This window comes from Lissotriton helveticus, chromosome 6 (assembly GCF_964261635.1).
Source record: "Lissotriton helveticus chromosome 6, aLisHel1.1, whole genome shotgun sequence".
Classification (NCBI taxonomy): domain Eukaryota; kingdom Metazoa; phylum Chordata; class Amphibia; order Caudata; family Salamandridae; genus Lissotriton; species Lissotriton helveticus.
This window is the reverse complement of record NC_136067.1, coordinates 1,054,423,613-1,054,446,502: the sequence shown is the minus strand read 5'-3', so window position 1 is coordinate 1,054,446,502 and position 22,890 is coordinate 1,054,423,613. Positions and strand designations below refer to the sequence as shown.

The 22,890-nt window shown below is 43.3% G+C and overlaps 1 protein-coding gene across 1 annotated transcript in view; it reads left to right on the top strand.

The window, feature by feature from the left end:
- The window catches only part of LOC144763255 (uncharacterized), an 88,049-nt gene that overhangs the window by 6,369 nt on the left and 58,790 nt on the right, over positions 1-22,890 (top strand). Inside the window, exons 2-3 of the mRNA XM_078648694.1 lie at positions 2,848-2,974; positions 19,678-19,788. Coding sequence (XP_078504820.1) covers positions 2,848-2,974; positions 19,678-19,788 — 238 coding nt within the window. The remainder of the gene's footprint in view (positions 1-2,847; positions 2,975-19,677; positions 19,789-22,890) is intronic.

The window sequence follows — 22,890 nt, the reverse complement described above, 5'->3', positions numbered from 1 at the left end:
GGGTCTTAGACCCGTTTGCGCACACTAAAAAGCATGGGCTCATGTACAAACATTATTTTGCGAGTCGCAAATAAATTACGACTTGCAAAATACTGTTTTGCTACTCGCTATTAGAAAGGGGCGGTCCCTTCCTAATAGCTATGTACCAATGTTTTGCGACCACAATTGGGGTCGCAAAACACTGGCAAATTACCACCTAGGCGGTAATGCATTCGCAAATGGGAAGGCGCCCCCAGGGGACCCCTTTTCCTTTGCAAAGGCATGCAATATTATTTTTAAGGGCATGCAGTGGTCCCAGAGACCACTGCCTGCCCTTAAAAAATGTAAAAAAAAAGTTTAATTTTTTTTTTTTTTTTAAATGCATCCCTTTTTCCTTTAAGGAAAACGGGCTGCATTAATTTATTTAATAGCAGTCCGAGACATGGTGGGCTCACAACACTACAATTAAATGTCAATTTTAAATATTTTGAGAGAAACACTGGAGTTAAACACAATTATCACCAACGCGTTTCGGTGTTGAACCTTCCTCAGGGCGAATCTACCAGTGGCATACAGAGAAGTATGAAATTTATAATTGCTTCTCTTGTATAATGCATTCAAATTCAAAGGCCATGCGGATTATAAGATCATAACTGTCCAGATGTCTAAATTCTGTGGTAAATGGATTAACCGCTGATCGTTTGCTCCTTATATGTTCTGGATGTAATTCTTTAATTCTGTCAACTATTGATTTAGCCTCAATCCAAAGAAGTGTGTAGGCAAATCCATAGCGTCTAATAATCTAGGGCGACCGATAGTTGGCTAAAGCGAAGGCGATAGCTGGTTCTTCTGGTGCTAATGAACACAATGCTACAGCAAAGTGTAGTCTCCTGACTTTATCTTAAATGCATAAAGGTCTCTCCAAGGCGTCCTGTGAGCTATAGAAACTGATAATAGCTCCAAGGCGTACTTTAAGCTGAGATGGCTGGTAGTAGTAAAATTTTCAATGGATGATAGACATTTCTGATAGAAATAAGGTCACAGTCATAACATGATAAAGCCTGCGACTTGAAGGGTCAATGGACCGCATGTATCCGATGCCGGTCAAAACGAAGATCGCAAAACCAACTGTTTCATGTTGCCCTCACACATCTCTCTTTCTCTTTAGAAACAGTGGCCCTAATGTTTTTATTGTGTCATAAACCAAGGAGCACTGGCCCTGGACCTCCTATCTAGCTCCCAGTCCCCCTCCTCCTTTCCTTAGGGAATCATTTGATACATTGTACATGGTAGAGCCAGGTGCTTGTAACTATATTTTGTATTTGGTGCAAGAATGTCATCTAGTAGATGCTGTAGGTAATGCACGGAGAATAATATTGACATTTAAAATTGCATTGTTATCCTACTGGTGCTCTTTCACATTTCCTTTAGAATTTTTATATTTGGTGAATACATTATCCGTAATTGGCTACTATTTCACTCAATTTGCTTTCTTAACAGTGTTGGTTTGGGAATTTTACTGTACTATAATGTTGTTTTGGAGCTGCCTAAATACTTTATTCACATTTCTCAGAAGAAAGTCTTTCCCTTTTGTGCCATAGCTATGGGGATTAAACATCAGATTTCTCAGTGAAACTATATTGACATAAAGCATTGCATTATTAACTTTGTGGGAGTTCATACCTCGCTCTTCATCTAGTCATTAACCTAGAATCCAGCAAAAGACAGAGTGCGAGCGCTTTCCAGTAAAAGGCTAACCTATGAACCAGAAGTCACAATATGAGATTCAAGAGGTTTATGTTTAACCTGAAAAAACAAAATCATTAAACTGTCAATGTATCAAGTAGCATCTAAGTTTAGGTGGCAGAGATAGATACAGAAAGGGAAATACATTATTTGGGATACTGTTGCACGGTGACCTAAAAACTCCAGAATGAAAAAAAAACACAGACTCATCTTGGCAATACAAAGACAGCTCTTTACTGACTGTCGCGACAGGGAGAAAGACCCTCTGTACACCCAGGCAGTCTGTTGGTCTCTCGCAAATTGCTGCTTTATGGGCAGCTCTTTTTATACACATCTTTCATAATAATTTATAGTATAATAATTGACTTGCGGGTTATAGATTGAAGCCGGAGAAACTCCCAAAATCTTGTGACCCCATATCCCCAAATTCTGACCTAATTCTCTACACATTCTTTATTGCACTTCCAACAGTGCTTAACAAACTAAGTATTCTTCTGCTCATGAACGCATGTGTAATCACAGTAAATGTAATTTAAATGGAGTGTGTGCTTTATCATTGTGCACCGAAGACCTCCGTCTGTTCTAGGATAATTTAATTTTTCTGCACCCATTGTCTAATCAGGTTACAATCTGTTTGGAAGCAGGGAGTGCATGCTGGTGATCTCGGGTGCTAAACCCATAAATATTTTCATGCTTGCTAAACATGAGTTAGCCTTTAACTGAAACCCTTTCAAGTTAAATATCCCATTGTGCCCACAAGTGGACTGTTCACCTTACTCTTGTCAGCGCAAGACTTGGGCCTAAACTGTTTTTAACCATGTACAGCTGTGTGTTTTCTTCTCATGTTTGTTGTTACGATACGTTCTCGTGTTTTACATTTTCTGCGTGTTTTATATTTTCTGCTGTGTTCATATTTTACATTTCCTACAACAATATACCCAGGGTAAGAGAGGGTAGACTTGGGACTACCTGGCCTCTGTGGCAATCATACACAGGAAATGAGCTGACCAGACTGTATCTGCCTAACAGTTAATATTTATTGTCAAATTCTATCTTACTGTTATCTTTTATAGTACACACATTAGTGTTATGGTGTTTGTTACACATATTGTTTTCTTCCAGGTTCCAGTTACATTCCGGGATGTTGCTGCCTATTTCTCAGAAGACGAGTGGAAACTGCTACATGAATGGCAAAAGGAACTTTACCAGAATGTGATGAAGGAAATTCACCAAGCCATGATATCTCTGGGTATGCATGCACAGTTCATTTTTTATTTCTAGACTGTGCTTTCTTCAATCAATGTCCTTTTGCTATTCCTCAAAGTTCAAGTACCACTATCAGAGAAATAGCTTCATTGGAGTGATTGGGGTGTAACCCTGATAAAAGCATTCTCAGGTTAGAAAGTGTGATTCCGAGACAAGTATTGCTGTGTCTTTCAAACTGCGGTTGGAATCTACATCACTCTATGCCCAGGTTTGTGTCCCCAGATCTTTGAGGTGCCTAGCCAATCCCTTTTCTCTGTCCCAGATTTATGACAAGGCATAAGAAAACAAGAGAAACCATTTTCAAACGTTGAACCCTCGGGGCCCAGTAATGTAATCTACGGCCATTTCACCCTGAAAGCTTCTAATCTCGTCTGATCTCAGGTGTTACGCAGGCTCAGGCCTGGTTGGTACCTGGATGGTAGACCGCCTGGAAATACCAGGTGATGTAGGTCTAAAAGCCTAACGCCATACCGCCCTGAAAACACCTGATCTCGCCTGCTCCCTTTAATGTAGCCATCATATGTTACCATCAATCACCAACTCATCATATTTTGGTTGTGTAATCATCTTTCAATCGCACCCAATACACAAAGTACTACTGTAGTTGCAACACCTTAAGTGTGAAATGTACTCGCTTGCAGAAAAATGTTTCTCTGCAAAGCCATCTGCTACTTCTTGAAGTTAGGTCTGCTACTGTGTATCTTGGACTTGCACAGAGATCTGCTGACTTTCACCTATTTTTATGTTTTATAATCACGATACACATACATACTGATTGAGTAGCGAAAGATAGTCGTAGTTCAGTGGCAACTTTCACATGTGAGACACAGTGGCACTGATCCTGCTTGTTAGATCTGGGGGTCTCTAGTTGGCAATGGTATTCACCTTTGTCCAAAGAGGGCCCCTTACTTTTAAGTCAGGATAAGGGGATTACACTCCTAAATAACCCCTGCTCACCCCTTGGTAGCTTGGCACGAGCAGACAGGCTTATCTCAGAGACAGTGTGTTAAGCATTTGTGAATATACACTGTAATACAGTGAAAACACTACAGATGGACAAAACACATGTTTTATAAAAATAAGTGTTCTTTATATAGACTTAACACAAGACCACAAATAACAAAAATTTACAATACTATACTTAAAGTTGATTTAAAGATGATAAAAGTTGCTTAGTTCAAGTTGGTGATAAATGCGACACAGTTCTCAACAAAGTACCTGGATGCATAACGCAAAGTGAACAAAAGACTTGCAAAAGGGGAGATGCGTCGGTTCCGTGATCCGGGGGAAATGATGTGTCGTGCCTCAATGCTTGGCTTGCGCAGAGTAGGGGATGAGTCGTGATCCTTACCTGTGCGGGGTTGATGCGTAGATTCTCGGCTTGTGGTCCGATTGCGATGCGCACGATGGCGCGGCGATGCGATGATCCTGGTGCGATGCGAGAAGATGGCGCCCTTGACGCGGTGATGCGATGACGATGCGTAGACACCCAGGCAGCCTTGCGACGACTCTGTACTTTGGAGCCGCGACAGGCCCTGCGACACGCTCCTCCGGTGATGCGATGGCGACTCTCTCGATGGCGTCACGCTTCTCCGGTGATTCTACAGCAGGCAGCTTTGACGAAGACACGCTTCCTGGGAGATGCGGCAGCGGCACACTTCTCCGGCGATGTGACGATCTTAGCTGCTGCGGCGTCACGCTTCTCAATGCGTCGCACTTCCAGCTCCCAGCGACACGCAGGCTTTGGCAAACAGCCTTGCTTTCTAGCAAGGAAACTCTGAGGGGAGCTGTAGGTGAAGTCCCTGAGACTTCAGCAGGAGGCAAGCGCAAGTTCAAGCCCTTGAAGAATATTCTGTAGATGATGAAAGTCCTTAAAACGTTCCTTCTCCTTTCCTTGGCAATGAAGAAACCACTGCAAGCCAACCCAGCAAACAGCACACTGGCAGAGGGGCAGTCCAAACTCCTGCAGCTTCCTTGGTTCTTCTCCTTGGCAAACGGTTTCTTGTTCCAGAAGTGATCTAAAGTTCTTGGGACTGGGTCTTAATATTTATACCCCAAAATCCTTTGTTCTCTGAAGGCAGAGAGGCCTCTGCCTAGTCCAAACCAGTTCCCTCTACTTTGTTTACATGACTCCTTCCTTCCTTTCACAGTGCAGGGCAGAGACATCAGACACACCACAGGAGGTGGAGCCAGCATTGTAGAGGGAAGGCCCAGCCCTATTCAGGTCCCAGGTGCAACTCCTCCCTCCCATCTAGATGCAGATCTCTCTATTCACCACTGGGCTGCCCCAGCCTGTCTCCTGGAATCCCCCAGCGCTGTCACTCACAAACTCCAGACAAGGAATACACAACCTAGCAGAGGCAGGCCTGGACAGTTAAGCAAGAAAATACCTACTTTCTAAAAGTGGTATTTTCAAACGCAGACTGTTAAAACCAACTTTACTAAAAGATGTATTTTATCATTCTGAGTTCAGGCATACTAAATTCGAATTTCTACCATGTGTCCTGAGTCAGTTAGGATTATAAGAATGTAATAATCTAACTGCCCATTGTAGCCTATGGAGAACTGGTAGCAATAGTGAAAGACGAAAATGGCTGTAATTAACTATTAAGACATGCTACACACACCAGAGCATGTCCTACTTTATACTTACAATGCACCCTGCCCTTGGGCCTACCATATGGGTGTCTGATATGAAGCAAAAGGAAGGTTTAGGGACTGGCAAGTGAGTGCACTTGCCAAGTCGACATGGCAGTCCCAGACTGCACACAGGCCTTGCAATGGCATGCCTGAGAAAGACTTCACAAGCTGCTTCTGTGGGTGGTAAAACCAGTGCTGCAAGCCCACCAGCAGCATTTGATTTACAAGCCCTGGGCACACATGGTGCACTGTACTGGGGTCTGACAAGTTAATCAAATAACCCAATCATGGAATCACTAATCAGTACATCAATTTAACATAGGGAGCACTTGCACTGTGCCACTGAATAGCAGTAGCACAGTGCCCAAAGCATATAACCAGCAAAACATATCAAAACAGAGGAGGCAATCAGGGAAAAATGGAAGGGAGACTCATGCCAATGATGCCAGGTCTAACACTGCTGGACTAGTGATAGCTGTAGTTTTGAATATTCCTATTATTCCAAATTCTGAAATAAATGTATTGCAGCCAAGCACTGGCCAGATAAGCCATCACTATCTTTGGTTTCTCGGAAATCTCTTACAACCCAGGAAGGGAGTAGTGCCTTTTCTCCTTTAGCCTATTGATGCTAGCCAGGATAACCTTAGTTAACATATCATGGGACTATCTGGCAGCAAAGTTCTATATACACTACAATTCACATAGGTTTCTATCATCTCTTGCTTTGCTTTATCCAGAAATATGAGATTAGGACCACCTTGGAAATCACTACACATTCTCCCTCTGTAACCAGTATTTCTGATCCCCTTGTTCGTACACATTTTATCACTTGTTCTAAGTATTTGTATTATTTGTACCTTAATTCTATGGGCTTCCCATCTGTTGCTCTAATGTAGTAACTGATTATAGGTCTGACATATTCTATGCAGTCTAGCAATGGTTTAATTAACATACCAAGGACCCTAAGAGGTGTAAAAATTAACAATCTGTTCACTGCACCGGAAGTCCAAGTAAAACTGTAACACTGTTTGATAAAAGATCAGTGTCTCTCTTGTCCTACACTATTCCTGCTGAACAGCACTTAACAGCTTCATTCAATAACATCTTGTGTTGTTCTACCTTCTGGCATGGTAGTGAGTACCTATGATGGAAGCGTGTTTTGGTCGATCCAGGAGGTAGAATTTATCTCTAAATCGTTTATTCCAATCCACCAACATATAGCACACCTTCTGCCTCTGTCCTAACCTCTCTCTATCTCCCCTCTCTCTGCTCAGAATGTTCCATAGTTTCTGTGGTGCAATCTAATGCCTCATGATCAATATGGAACACAATTGAGCCAATGGCATATACGTTATAACACATCTCTCTTCCCTAAAATGCAATATTTAAGGAAAACGGGTAACATAAATCCAGTTGGTAAAACAAATATACATAGGTACATCATAGGCCAAAACACCAAAATACATAACGGAAAAGCAATAATAGTGTTGTAGAAATAACAAATCATAAATAAATAGTATTGAAATCAGGTCAGGTTAACAAACTCATTGAAGTAAAGGCACTTCTTGCTTCCCCTAAAGGGTAACCATTCTTCACATCAACTCATAGACTTCAAGATATAGTGATTTCCTCCTGTACCGGGAGCTTCCTCGACCCTCCCCTTTGATGAATGTAGACTTATTCCCTGGATTGCTATCATCACCAGACTCATGCAATGGAGGACCAGACCGCTGGGTTTCGGAGGATTCATCACCCACTACATCTTCTTTTCTGCACCTAGCTAAATGTGACATACTCCACACTCCACCATCACAGAGAATATGGCCACATTCTTCTTCACCTGAGTGAAGCGTTTTGGGCCTATGTACTTGGACTTCCCTTAAGGTGACCAAACAAGCCTTTTCACAATGACCAGGTCACCTACTCCCCATTTTTGTTCACAACCATTGTTTCTTATACCTCATTTGATGATTCCTGACTGCACACAAATTCACATCCTTGGTGCACTTTCTATAATCCAACCATATTGGATTAAGCTTGGTGCCTGCCAATCTCTCTTTCAAACACTGACATTTTGATATTTTGGTTACTGTGTTAGGGATATTGCGATGTGATCACAGTTTCTCACATAGAACTATCTTGAGGTATACATCATCTCAACTGCAGTCTGGGCACAGGCTCTCACCAGCCGGTACATGCTTTCCACACGACCATTTGGTTGTGGGGAATGCATCACAGTGTGGAGGTGTGTAAAAGCTAGATCCTCTCAAAATCCTTTCATCTCATCAGAGACTAACTGTACACCATTTTTTCATGATGATGGTCTTTGTTACTCATTCACATGCAAAGACATCTCGCAACAATTTTAGAACGCACTTACTTGGTGGTGACAGAATTTATGCAAGAGGCAGAGACCCACTTGGATGTGTAATCCAACAAAACGAAAACAAATCTCTCACTAGGGGACAGTAACTCAAATGGGCCAATAACGTCCAACCCCAACTTACTCTAAGGTTCTTCTGGGATTTCAGCTGGAGATAACGGAACATCCCCAACTGACCTGGCATACGTGCACATTAGAGACAATCCTGCACCACTCTTTCTCCATATCTGTCTAGAACAGGCCACCAATAGCTCTCATGCAGCCTGACTTGGTCAGATTTCTACTTAAGTGCCCTTGGGCAATGTTAATGATTTTATTCCACAAACCTACTGGTGGGACCATCCGATCACCACAGTTCAATTCACCTTTCACAATGCTCAACTCCCTGCTGACATTCTAGAAACCTTTAGCAAGTTCATCTAACCCTTAAAGACTTGGCCAAACTCCCACTACATAGCCCATTATCAACTTTCTTGCATCATCTTTTACTACTGACTTCCACTCTGTCTAGTGAATTTCTGATTCCCTGGCCCACATGACTGGATGTTCAGCTTCGGTAAAACTGTATCTTGCTACAGTCCATCTGGATAAACAGTCAGCTGGGGCATTCCTTGCACCAGATAAATACTCAACTCAATAGTTGAATTCAATTAGACCCTCCTTCCGTCTTTTAATTCATGGTGTAGTTCTCTCAATGTTCCTCATACCTAATAGCTGGACCATTGGCTTATAGCCTGTCCTAAGTATAAAAGGTACACCTCACAGGAAAAACATAAAATGATGAACCACCCACGTACATGCCAACACCTCCTGTTCAATAACAGAACACCTTTCTTCAGCCCCTCTAAGAGAGCATGCAGAAAAGGCTACACTTTTTTTTCTCCATCTGCCACCTGGGACTAAACTGCTCCTAATCCTTTCAAACTGGCATCAGTTGTGAGAACAGTTTTCTTAGAGACATCAAAATGCCCCAGAGTGAGCATCTTGGAAATAGCTTTCTTCACTACGTGGAAGGCTCCTTCACAATCTCTAGACCAATCAAAGCTCACAAGTTTGAGTTGGCGTCATATGGGTTGAATCACACTTGAATCACACTTGCAACAATAGGGATGAATTTGGAGTAGTTCTCCACCAGACCCAGGGAAGATCTGACCTGTTCCTTATCACTGGGAGAAGGTGCTGCGATGATAATCAAAATACGATCAAAATTAGCCCATACCTTACGGTGAAGTATCTGCTGGTTTATATACCACGTGGCCCTCTAACATGTTTTTTGCCCAGTCTGGTCGAGGGCATCACCCATCTGGCCATAAGACACGATAAGCTTCTAATATTGGGCGATTTGAGTCTCCATCTGGATGATCCTCTGAATAAGGGGGCCTCTGACTTACGCCAGGACCTATTGTCGCTCCATCTGAGCCTGAAATCCTGTGCTCCTACACATCAGCACGGCCACTTACTTGATCCCATGTTTGCCAACTGGGAGGATGTAGGAGTAACAACCCCCCTCCCTGTCCCCTGTTCGGACCATTTTCTGGTCCCCTTTGTGGTGAGGGTTCCAGAGACCGGAGTCCAGGAAAAACCCACATGTAATCACCCCCGCAGGAAATGGAAAGATTTCTTGCGGGATGATTTTAATAGAGCACTGACCTTGGATGGGTCCCCGGGTGGCACAGATATTGAAACTGCCAGCCAAAATCTGGAGAGGCGCATAGATGATGCACTTAATATTGCGGCCCCGCTGCTTTTTAATAAGACTGTGGGCAGGGCACATAAATCTAGCCCCTTGGTTCACCACGGCTTTGCACCTAGCAAAAGCTGAATGTAAACGCCTGGAGAGGAAATGGAGAAAGGGATTATTGAGCCAGGATAGACTGGAATATATTGAAAAACATAAAAAATATTATGGACTCATTAGACGGGCAAAGGCCACTCACTACCAGGCTAGAATTGCGGCTGAGGAAAAATCTAATAAAGAACTTTTTAAAATCTACAAGGAGATCTCTTTCCTTGCAGCTACCACCATGCCAATAGCGGGCTCGGCTGAGTCATACAACCGGATTGCGAACTATTTCTCGGAGAAAGTGGAGAAAATGTATTCCTCCTTCCCTGGGACCGTAAGGATGGGTATGGAATTTGTGGAACAGATCGGAGGAGCTGAGGCGGGTCGGAGACTGAATAACTTCACTATTCCCTCCCCTGAGCTACTCAGTAAAATCTGTCTAAGCATTAAGTCTGGCTCACCCAGAGACCCCGCCTCACCCAAGTTGTTGGGCGAGAGTATGGATATTCTTGAGCCCTATATGTTCTGGAGGTCTCGTTCAGATCACACACGGTGCCAGGGAGATGGATAAAAAGCCATTGTTCTCCCACCCCAGGGGAAGCCGAACATCAGCCCGGACAAACTTGAAAATCTGCGACCTATCTCGCTTCTGCCTTACCTGGCTAAGGTGGCAGAGAAGGTAGTAAACCAACAGCTTATGACTCATGTTGAGGAATCTAGCCTCCAGCACCCGTCTCAATCGGGCTTCCGGGCGTTACATTCTACAGAGTCCGCACTACTCCTTGCCACGGAAGTCATCAGACAGGGGGCAGATGCTGGGCACACTATGGCCCTGATTCTGCTGGACCTGAGTGCTGCCTTTGACACTGCGGCTCATTACACCTTGCTGCAGTGTCTGAACAAGGGCGGTGTCTTAGGCCCGGCCCTAAAATGGTTGAAATCCTTTCTGGCAGAGTGAAGCTTTCAGGTTAGACAGGGTGCGCACTACTTCATGGACATCAAATTGGAACAGGGTGTGCCACAGGGTTCGGCCCTGAGTCCAACCCTGTTTAACCTATACGTAACACCTCTGGCCGAAAAAGCATAAAATTCTGCATTAATTACTATTTCTTATACAAAATCTTTCTCATTTTATACTTTTTACTCCAATTGTATTTAACTAATGTCCTTTTATATGATAATATTTGCAATGGTTTTAATTAACTGAGCAATAAAGATTTACTTACTTACTATACGTAACACCTCTGGCGGAGATAACGGAAGGTTTTGGAATTAGGGTCATCTCATATGCCGACGATACCCAGCTGGTGATCTCCCTATCACAGGCACCGGACTTGGCAGCCTCTAATTTCAGGGCATGCATGCAGGAGCTCGCCTCCTGGATGCCAGGAACTGCCTGAAACTTAATGGTAACAAGACCGAGGTGCTTGTGGTAGGGGGTACTCTATAAGGCTGGACATCGGCTTGGTGGCCTCCTAGTCTGGGCTCCACTCCTACACCATGCAACCAGGTGAAAAACCTTGGCGTATGGTTGGACTCAAATCTCTCATATCAAGTTCACACCAGATGTGTAGTGGGGAAGTGTTTTGGAGTCCTTAAAAGCTTGCGGAAAACGATGGATCTCCTTCCTATAGAGGCTAGGAAGATGCTGGTGCATGCCCTCATTACATCTCACCTAGACTATGGGAACATACTATATCTTGGCGCCACTGCTAAATGCCTTGGAAGATTGCAGGATGTGCAGAATGCCGCCGCACGGCTGGTATTTATGCAGCCTAGGAGGGCGGCCTCCAAAAGAGCCTTGGATACCCTGCACTGGCTACCAGTAAGGAAAAGAGTGATGTTTAAGGCACTGTGCATATGCCATCGCATCACCCAGGACACGGGTCCTTCTTGTTTTAGGGATCTTGTCACCTGCCTTGTGCCCGTAAGGTCCCTTAGATCGAGTGGGACTGGCCTGTTGCCAGTGCCGAAGGTGAAGAAGGCCAGAATGGGAGGCAGGTCCTTTCGGCTCCTGGCGGCTCAGAGCTGGAACAAACTCCCTCTGAGCCTTCGGATGGAGACTTCTGAATTAAAGTTTAGGAAGGCTCTTAAAACCCATCTGTTCCCATGTTGATTAGGTGGGCTGTTCTGGACGTGGTTTGAGGCGCTGCCACTTCTCTCACCCCAGCGCGGGGACACGCCGGTATGGCGTAACCATGCGCTTTATAAACTCCTTTATTATTATTATTATTATTATTATTATTATTATTATTATAAAGTTGACTAAATCTAGCTTGGGACGTATTCCGTCACCCAATATCGTGTGTTCTAAATATGTAACAGACTCACACCAAACTTGCACTTTTCCTTCTTGCATGTTAGTCTACTGTCTCTGAGTCTTGCTAACACTTACCTCAATGTGACTCCATGACTCTGCTTGTTCTTACCATACACCGAGATGTCTTCTTAGAAAAACATGACCTAATCTACTCCCTTCAGCAAACCCTTCATAATTCATTGAAAATACGCTGCAGCTGAGGCTAAACCAAAATAAATGGGATGCCCACAGTGGTGTGACAAAAGGTGTGAGTGCTTTAAAGTCCTAGTGCAATTTCACCTGGTGATACACAGTGGATAGGTTTTTATCAAACTGAACACAGGCACATTTTTTAAGCATGGCCAAAGCTTCAGTAATATTAGCTAAGGGTTGGCAATCTACCCAAATGTACTGGTTGAGGCCCCTAAGATCCACACACATTCTCAACTTATTCCTGTTATCTTTAGGGGCCAAGACTTTGGGGGCCTACCACTCTGAGGTTTCTATCTACGCAATTACTCCCATCCTTAACAGTTTTTCAAGTTTCTCCTGTAAAGGTTTCAACATCAGATTAGGTACCCTCATCACCTTGTGTGCTACCCGTTTGGCAAATGTTTTGTAGAATAATTCCTTGTTTAAAATCTTTCAAAAGGTAAAGTTCCTCTATAAACACATTCTGGCATTCCCTCACCACCCACAAATCTTCGCCAATTTTTGCCACCAAAAGGACTTGCCCTGGAGAATTGAAGTTAAGAATGATCCCAAAGTCCCTTTGGTAACACCACCTGAGGAGGTTATCACCTTGTTTAACCACATCAGCCTTCACCATGGTCACCCACCCTTTGAATTTAATGTTCATTACCATGTACCCAATGAAATCAATCTTCAAACCACACCACCCTTCCGGATTTATGCCAAGTGCTAACAACTTAATGCGCTTGCTCTCAAATGTTTTGTCCTAGATCTTATCTCCCACTAAGGTGAATGGGGAACCTGAATAAGCCAAGAATTTAAGATTCTTCCCACACATCATCAACTCATATTCAGGCATCTTGATCTGACGTTCATCAATTCCTCCCTCCACCTGTTTGTTACCTGCCGTGAAAGACATGGCTTGCAAAATAGCTTGTTGACTGACCTCAAGCATTTCTGTCACTTCATGTATCTTGATGTTTTTACACATGTGAGCAAAGTGCCCCCTTTTCCCACAACTCAACAACCAGCATTATGGGCATAACAATTTGGGTTGTTCGACAAATGAGTGGATCTGATATATTTGAAACATTTAAACCTGGAACCTTTCCCTTGATCAAAATTCTTTAGCTGGCCTTTTCCACATGGTTTTCTGGCAGTTTTTCATTAATTCCCTTACGGCCTTCGTTTGCATCTTTCACTACAGTAGAATTGGTAACTCTTTCTACAGAGTGCGGAACTAATCCCAGTCTCTCCCCAGAGTGCCAAAGAGAGGCTCATGTTTCTTTGACCCAACCGGAAGTGTGTTCCATGGCTTCAACAATATCCATTGCTTTTTCAAAGAGGGCTTTTTCGCTAGAAGCTTTTCTTGAACTCTTGTATCATTAGGGCAAGGTACCAATTGATCTGATTCCTTATGAGCTAACCAGTCAGGACACCAAATTCACATGTACGGGCTAAGCTTTTTAACAAGGCTATATAATGTACCACTCTTTCACTCTTGATTTGGTTTCATGTAAGGAATTTGTGTCTTTCCATCACAACATTTAAGCGTGGACCAAAATTTGTGCCCAACATCAAAACTGGCATTTCATATAAGTCCCTAGGCTCTCTCTCAGCATTGCCAACAGTCATTTTATCCAAGCTCTCGTATATATCACTCCCCTCTATAAACCTAAATTGTGAAGTCGAATTCCTTGCAGTAAACTTCCTTCACCAATAGCTATGAGGTAAGAATCAAATAATTTTTTTAATATCTTCCAGGGCAATAATGGTTCGCTATAGCCAGATAAGAACTGCGGAGGCTGTGACATAGTAGAAATAGTCATAATGACCTCCAAAGGTAAACTCAAATAACAAGCTAAAGAAATTGACCAACAAAATAAGCTGAAACAACAATTCAGAAATGAATAAACTAACACAATGGATCAAAATAATAACTGAAACATCAATATGTTGGAATGACAAATAATAACACTAAGAGTTTCATGGTAGTATCAAGAACTGTGCTAAAAATCCCACTTCAGCAAGAAGAAGGTGTTCCAAATCACCATAGTAATACCGTGCAATTCTCCACAATTACCCGGAAAGTCAGAATCTCCGTTTTCCAGTATGTCGCTGAAAAGATTTCAGCGATTCAGCAATACAAACAGATAATCCTTAGGTTTTCATAAAGAAATGATTAGTGCAGTGTAGTCTTTGTGAATACAGCGTAATTACATGACCGTGCTATGCACTGTGTGACCTCAATGAGTTATCCAGTTGGCTCTGTGCGGCTAGGCACGCTTGTGAATCTGCATGCGCTGGCCACCAGGGAGACTGCACTTGACCTTCGCATGAGGGGTTCTATTCAGGGCCGGCTCTAGACTCACGGAGGCCCTGAGCAGGGAGTGTAGGTAGGGGGCCCGAGGCCGCCAAATCCCTGCCAGGGGCCGCCACGCAAATATGTATCTAAGGATATATATTGGCGTGGCGGCCCCTGGGGTTTGGCGGCCCTGTGCAGGTGCACAGCTTGCACATGCCTTAGGCCGGCCCTGTTCTAACTCGCTCAATGGCAGACTTCCAGATGGCAGCACACAGTGAATGCGGCTCACCATGAAAGATGCACCTTTTAAATGCTGGTCACATACACCTCCAAAGAACCTTCCCCACAGCAGCATGTAGTGAACGCGGCGTGCAATGAGAATAATGCACGTTTTAAATTCAGGCAATAACAGTAAACTTATAGAAAATCAATATTTCATTTCCAAAGAAAACAGAAACTCCCCGTATTGCTCATGATCCCCAGTTCCACAAATTCTGGTGTATGGCAAGAGTTTTATTTCAATTATCTCCTATAACTTCATCTCTCTTCAATTAGGGAACAACACACTGGGTTCTGTCAGGTTCCTTGAGAAGTGTCGGTGGATGACCTGCCCCTCTCAGGTACCTCGTCGCCAATGTTAAAATCAATCCAGGAGAAAGGATTTTTCTTTCAATCTTCTATTCCAAAACACCACCCTACAGCACAGCTTCAGCCTCCGCCTCCATCATAACAGCTCTATTTCCCTCTCTCTCTGCTTAGAATGTTCCAAAGCTACCATGCTACAAACCTATAGCTAATGGTCAGGATGGAACACCATTGAGCCAATGGCATATAATTATAACACAGTGTTTACACTTCCAATAATGTCCCTTAAACTGAGGTTCCTGATGATTCCGCTTTTTCCTTTAATAAGACATCCACCTTACAGTGCCTTATTTGCTAAGGGTTGGTGATCTAGAACAAGACTTCAGACACCTGGTACCTTTTTATGGACTACCAAGAGGAAGGCCAGATAGGTATATGTAAATAAAATTCTACCCTCGGTCTACTTTCATGAAGATTCTTTTTGGAAGAAACTGATCACAGGTTCTTCCAGTCTTCAGGCTCAGTTCCTTTTTGTTGCCTCTCTGTTAGCTCATTCTCTCTCAACTCCTTGCTGACAATGGACACCTGCCAACTTCATTCAGTCGGGCTTCAAACAATCCATCATTTCATAGATGACATCATCTCGTACTCATCTCAGGATGTTCCTAGAACATTCTCTTCTTCAGTATACAATACATACTGTTCAGTCGCACAAACTACAACCCATATTGCAGATTAAGCAGTCTTGGATTGTCCGACTGGTACTCTCAAACCTTGGGTTACAAAATGAGCTTATGTCACAATGATTCCATAGATCATCTGGGGGCACATGCATCAATGTAAGGAATTGTGATTCTGTAATAGCGATTTGTAAGGAATCGCTATTAAGGACTCGCTATTCCCTATGCATGTTAGAATCGCAAAATAAATTGTGATTCCTACACATTCCCTAATAGCGAATCGCAAATTGCGATTCGCTGATAGGGAATGCCTTCCCATTCATTGAATGGAAAACCATTCGCAATTTGCGATTACCAAAAAGGTAATTGCAAATTGCGCACGCAATTTCAAGGGTGCTAGTGAACCAAAAGGCCGCCCTGATGCACCCCCAAAATTTGCATGTGTGCACATGTGGCGCACACACATGCCCCAAGGGCCTGTGTGTGCACCAGATGGCACTCAGAATAATGCAATTTAGTGCATTTTTCTAAGGAATTGCAACTTACCATCAACTTGAAGTTGATAGTAATTTGCGATTCCTTAATGCAAAATCGTTTTCTGAGAATGCTTCTTGCATTGCATTTCGGGAGTCGCAAATCGCGATTCCCTAACTGCATTCGCAAAATAGGTAATCGCTAATTTTGCAATTACCGATTTTGCGAATGGCTTAGGACTTGATGCACTCCAAAAGGCTAATTACCAGTCGCGAAGGGGCCGATTCTACTAATCGGCCCGTTTGCGACCGGTAATTAGCTTGATGCATGTACCCCCTGGTCCTGCATCCTGCTCCCATACAAGAACTATATTTGTACAATGGATTCTCCAGCTGTAGAACAATCTTCTGTTCCCCGTAATAGATTTTGTCTGTACTGATATGTTTATCTTAAAAAATGCATTGCTTTATGTGACCCTAGAACCTACGTTTTTTGCATAAATATTTGCTTTCCTCTTATGATTAGTGAATAAAGTGGTGTTTGTGTTATGTTATTGTTACTAGGGTTCCTGTTATACAGGATTATTGCTTATGGTAGTGGTTATTCCTAGACTTGTGCTCATCTCTCTTGCCATGTGCTACTCACTGTCCGTGTTGCACCTCTGAGCGTAGGGCAAGGCAGCTTACCTCACACACATATATTAAAAGGGAAGCGAAAGCTATACAAATTCTCCTGGAGGTACTTATTGTCATTCCTATTCAATCCTACTTCAGACTTACGTCATACCCTGCTTTTCTTAGCCATGCGCACCTAGCGAAGCCAGTGAGAAAAACTCCTGTTACTTATCCCCTTACCACTAAGCACCAAATCTCAGCTACGCATTGCTTTCATTGGGGGTAGTTCTACACTAATGCGTCCATAAACTCCAGCTACTCTTTTTTTAGGTCTGGCGTTAGCCAAGACCTTTTGATTTTACTACAGTAATATTTACTACAGTTAGGTGTGTGAGATGCATAGTTATAGGTGGGGCTGGGCGAAGTACGTGATACTCCGTGAAGTGACAAAAAAACTCTGTGGAGTTCTGTAAGTGGTGAGGCGCAGCGTGAATGGCCGTTCGCGCTGGTCTTCCTGCCGCTCGAGTATAAATTCTACCCAAGCGGCAGCTCGCGCTCGCAACTTACCTTTGGCACGTGGGCAAGAAACTCTGCTGTACTACGCGGAGCAGAGTTTTCAGCACTCAGTGAGCTCCGCGGAGTGCAGAAAACTGCATACGGAGCAGAGTTCACCGCTCAGGCCTAGTTAAAGGGGCTTACTTGTAAAATGATGCATTTCTCTGGCATGCTTATAAATTCAAAACTGAAGCCATTCAGAGCTTACTTTTCTGTTTTGCATAAACCTATCAGCAGTTTGGCTTCCTTATCACTTGGTGCCTTGCTCATGTCTGGACTTAGGTATACTAATTTGATGCACTCTAGTTTGAGAGAAACCCATACCACAAGTTACTTTATTTATTTTTCCATAACCATTGATGATATTTCACTATTTAAATGCTGAAATACTTTTGAAGGCATGGCGCATGCTCACGTCTTTTCCGAAAATAGTATTTCACATATCCAAGATTTAAACAGGGCCAGACTGGGGATCCAAAAGCAGCCCTGGCAAAACTTTAAAAAAACAGCCCAAAAAATAGCTCTTGTCTGCACATAGGCCGAGAGAGACTGGACTGGGAGTCCTGGTGATCAGGAAGCGTCAACACTCTCGGACAGATAATGGACCTTACGTGATAAATTTGGCTTCCCACCGCGGAAGCTCTGGAGGTACCTTCAACTCTAGCATTGCCTCAGTCTCTGCCTAGGGGCATGGCCCTGGGTCCTACAATCCTGTTCGCCAATCCCCGGAAGTGGGGCCAGTTCCGCCGTGTTATGTTTAGCTTCTATGGCCTCTTAAACAGAGACACCAGTTCTCCTTAACTCTCTCAATAACCTTCGCAGAAAGTGGCAAGCCAGATTGCAGAGGGACTATGAGGCAGAGGATTGGGCTGCCCTCCTGGAAGCGCTTGACCTTGGGGCTAGAGAGACAAGTGTGAAATTCTGACTGTTTAAATTCTTCCACGATTGGCACAGGACCCCGTGAAATTGCGTGCAGCTGGCTTGATACCCATGCCACTTGTTGGCGCTGCCCCCGTGAACACTGAGACCTGATGCATATCCCTAGTGACTGTCCCTTGATCCTCCCATTTTGGGAGGCGGTTGGCCCTGTGATCAAAGACCCCTCTTTTTCATCCTTTGAGCTTTCAGCATGACATTGCAGATTCCCCTGATCCTTCCCCGCCTCCAGGGCCATCTCCTGCACACGTTGCTCACCACGGCTAAGATATGTATCCTGTGTCACTGCCAGTCCCATGCATCTCCCCCCCCATGATGTGGGGGTCACGGCGATGTTTTTGACGGCCTCATTTGAATGGGTCATCTACAACCTCCAGAACTGAGCTGAGGCTTTCCTCCACACATGGGCACCATTTCTCCAGGGTGATAACCGGTAGTCCATTGAAGTATGCACTCATTTCCTGACTTCCCATGCCCCATCACACATTCTCTTGTTTTTGGTTCTTCGTTTTCTTCTTTCCCTTCCATTTTCTTTCCTTGTTTTCTAGCCGCCCCTCTTCTCTCTCCGATCCTCACCCCGGACGTGTGGATGCAAGTAAGACCAACCAACATGCCCCTTTTTCTCTCTCTATTCTTCCCTGCCTTGTTTTCAGTATCCCATTCTTTTGTTCCCTGCCACACCGTGTTACAGGTTTCTTCTCAGTAATGTTCTTCGCACATGAGATCCTGTGCGCCCTCCATGCTAATGGCCCCCTCGATCTTCGTTTTGGGGGTATATTGTCTGTTGTTTGGGCACAGTTTTGTATAACTTTGGACTGTAATCTTTGGTACCATATTATTACTATATGACTGGTCATTGTCGTCCCATGCTCCCCCTTCTTTTGTAATGATATGTGTTGACTTTCTCATTAAAGAATTGCAAAAGAAAAAAAAAAGCCCTCTCCGGCCTGGGAATAAAGACTATTCCAGAAAACAGTTTTATTGAACAGGCAAAAAGAAAATTGGATGGGAACTACATTTTTATCTAAATCTGAAGTATTCCAGAGCAGGAATAGTTTTCAAGTGTCAATAATCATGACTTCTACTGTGTGTGCTTTTTGCCTAGTGAACTTTGAACTGTTGGCTGCATTCTAGTTACAATCTTCCCAGACTTGGATTCATGATGAAACTTGAAGTGAATACAATCCTGAAACAAAGTGCTGTGGATAAACTAATAGTTTATGTTTACTTTTAATGACAGGTCCTCTTATCGCCACCTCCGTCTTTTCATTGAGAGCGACAGAGAAGGAAGAGAAGTGTCCTTCTGACCACAATGATCCTGAAAGAAGACGCATCCCTGATCTACCAACAAGTAAGCGAGAAGTACAGAATAGCTTTATATGTAATCTTACAGTAAGAGTATTTTCCTCACTGCTGCATAAGAGATAGAAACATGAAAATAGTATGACTCAGCACCCACCTCAGAGCAATATCCTTTTTATTCAAGACAGTATGACTTTATGGTTATACTATATAATGCACAGATTCCCAATGTCTTTTTCCTGATAAAATCATTTCTTTAGTCATGATTCTTTCATTTAAATTTGTTTTCTTATATTGCTGTAGCCTGCTGTAGCCAACGTGTTTTGTCCAAATGAAAAAAACCCTACTTTTCCTGAGATTGCTAAGAGCGCTTTGTCTTCGATACGATTCATGGAGACATGTCCCTTTGACCACACATGAATATTTATCGGAGGATTACTTTTTGAGGACGCTCAACCTTTGAACCAGTGCTCTATTTTGTACGTGTGTTGCTGTGTTGCGTAATGATGGAGAACCTGTAGTGCACTTTCTATAGAATATCACCTTATACCGGAAAAAACACATATCAAAATCCCTGAAGAAGTAATTTAAGGTGAAATGCATTGGCTACAGCAAGCTTCAGCAATATAAGAAAAGAAATGTCTTGAATAAAAAGGATATTGTTCTGACAGCTGGTCTTCTATATTCTACCACTACTATGTTTGCTTAATAATTCACCCACTAATGTGTTAGGTGCAGTGTCTCAATGCCTCAGCCTCTCTTTTGTAAATCACTTAGAGAGAGAAACATGATTTCCACAGGGGTATTAGCCAGCGTGTCAGCAGCATTACTCCCCATCCAGCCCTACCCCCAATAAGGCGTTTTACAAGAATATTCAATACTGAATTTTAAAAGTACCTTTTGCAACATTTATTGTCCAGTCATAATTCTTTTAAGTGATGCTATGGAATTGCTGGAGCTGAGAGTAGAGCGCTGAGCTGGGAGCAAACAAGGGGAATGCGGTAGCGCCCCGTAGCAGACCAATGGAAAGAAGCTCTGGTGGCCTCAGAAAACCCAACACAAACTAACAGTGAGGGAGAGGCGGGTGGACGTGTTAGTGAGTGACGAGCACAGTCTACCACAGTAAGCCCATTGCTTCGATATTCCCGGATGGCTGAGAAGGCTGCCTGATAACATAAGAGCCCATAACAGAGAGGCAGGCTTGGAAGCGTAGAAGAGCTTGATTGTGATGGAGAAGCCCTCCATGCGACCTAAGTCTCATTTATTAGCTGATACCAACACATACACCTCCCCTCGGAACTCAAGCTCACCGCCTTTCTTCACAAGGTTTTTGTTGGTTGTTTGTTTATAAAACTGATCCCTTAAGTATAAATGACATTACAGAGCCCCGGTCTGGTCCTGGAGGCCATCCAAATGGGAGAGGCTGGAGAAAAACGAGATATGTTCAGGAGTGTGCTTAGTTGTGAATCACTAATTTGTCAATGATTATGGACCATACTCACATTCTGAAGAAGCCAATGCTAAGAATTAGAATGTGAAATCAGAAAGGAATTTATATACGGGTGCCTCAATAGTAACTATAAAACTGATACCTTATGACATTGTGAAGTAGGAAACCTCTGATCCCGCCATCTTCACTGCCCGAGACACCTTCTCACGTCAGTACTGACATCCTCAAGCTTGATAGCAACATGCAATTCTCTTCATGTAAACTCAACTCAGGAAGTTACAACATTCTGGTCGAACCATTTTGCAGCCCATCCTAGTACCTAGTAAAAGAACAAGTACCTACATCTCTAAAAGAAGTACTAGTTAGCCCATGTACCCTAAAATGAAACCTGATTCAGAGGAACCAGGAACCTATCACCTTAAATCCATTGTGTCATCCTAATATGGGAAATATTAATATTTACTGTACACGGTGTAGCTCTGCATCTCTGCCAATTCACATTTAGCCTCGTCAATCTGGATCTACTACCCGAGCAGCACATAAAGCATTCCCTATCAGAGATCATTGTTTAATCACCACCTATGACACCAGCAAATTGACAGCCCTAGAGACTGTGGAATTACAGTACAACGTTACCCCTATAGTCACAACTAATTAGTACAAATCCTCTAACATAATATAGGTCTGAAATTATCTATTTTTAACAATATCAACTATTTCCTCAAATATGCCTCCTATAATGGGGGAATGTTGCTTGCACAATCATTCCTCTTAACCTGTTCGCTCACCACTGCTATTTAATACGCCTATATAGCCACTAGGGAAACCTGTACACACATATGGATTTTCTAACAGATAGTCTGCTAATGATACTAAAGAATTTGGAAAAAAGAAAGTACCTATAAAACCCTTTGATCAACTCTACTATTTTCTGTGAATCCAAAAGATACTAAATCCACTTGTATTGCGTGTAGAGCCGCAGCAAATCCTGCAGAATCTTCACACACATACCCCAGATTAATTCCATCCCTCACATCTACCTTTGACTCAACACCATACTCTAGTACTCGCATAAAAACCCTCATATTGCAGTTTTAATCAACTCTGGCATCTAAATAATGAAAACTCCCAATTGCAGGCGACGACCTCACAACTGGCCCACAAGCATTCAGCGAGCCCTGGAATACAGTATTTTTTTTGTGTGGGTATTAGTGGGTACACCGTTAATGATCTACATTTAGGGCAAAATCACACAGCCCAGTGCATCCCCAGTCCTGAGAAATGAGGATGGAACTCCCAAACATGAAATCTCCTAGACTGGTTAGCCTGAAGCCCGAGCTAAATTCAGTTTTTTTTCTCATTATATACCAGGCGGATTCCATCCAAAAGTCTACATTCCTGGTCTGCCTGCTCTCTCCTCTATCTGAAAAATTGCTCTTGTGATTTTACTGCCTTCACTCTTTCAGTTCCTCAACTGCACATGAATATCTTATTCTGTTGCTCCTATTTAACGAGTCAGGCGACTATGGAGCTCCATATCTACTAAGCCGGGCGAACTATTTCTGATCTTCAGGAAAAAACTATCTCCATCAATCCCCTCATCGCCCAGCCACCCACTCCTGCGTGAACGCTCTATCTCTGCTCACTAACATTTCCACTGCATCCAGCACCTACATCTCTCCCCTATACTCTCCCCCAGAA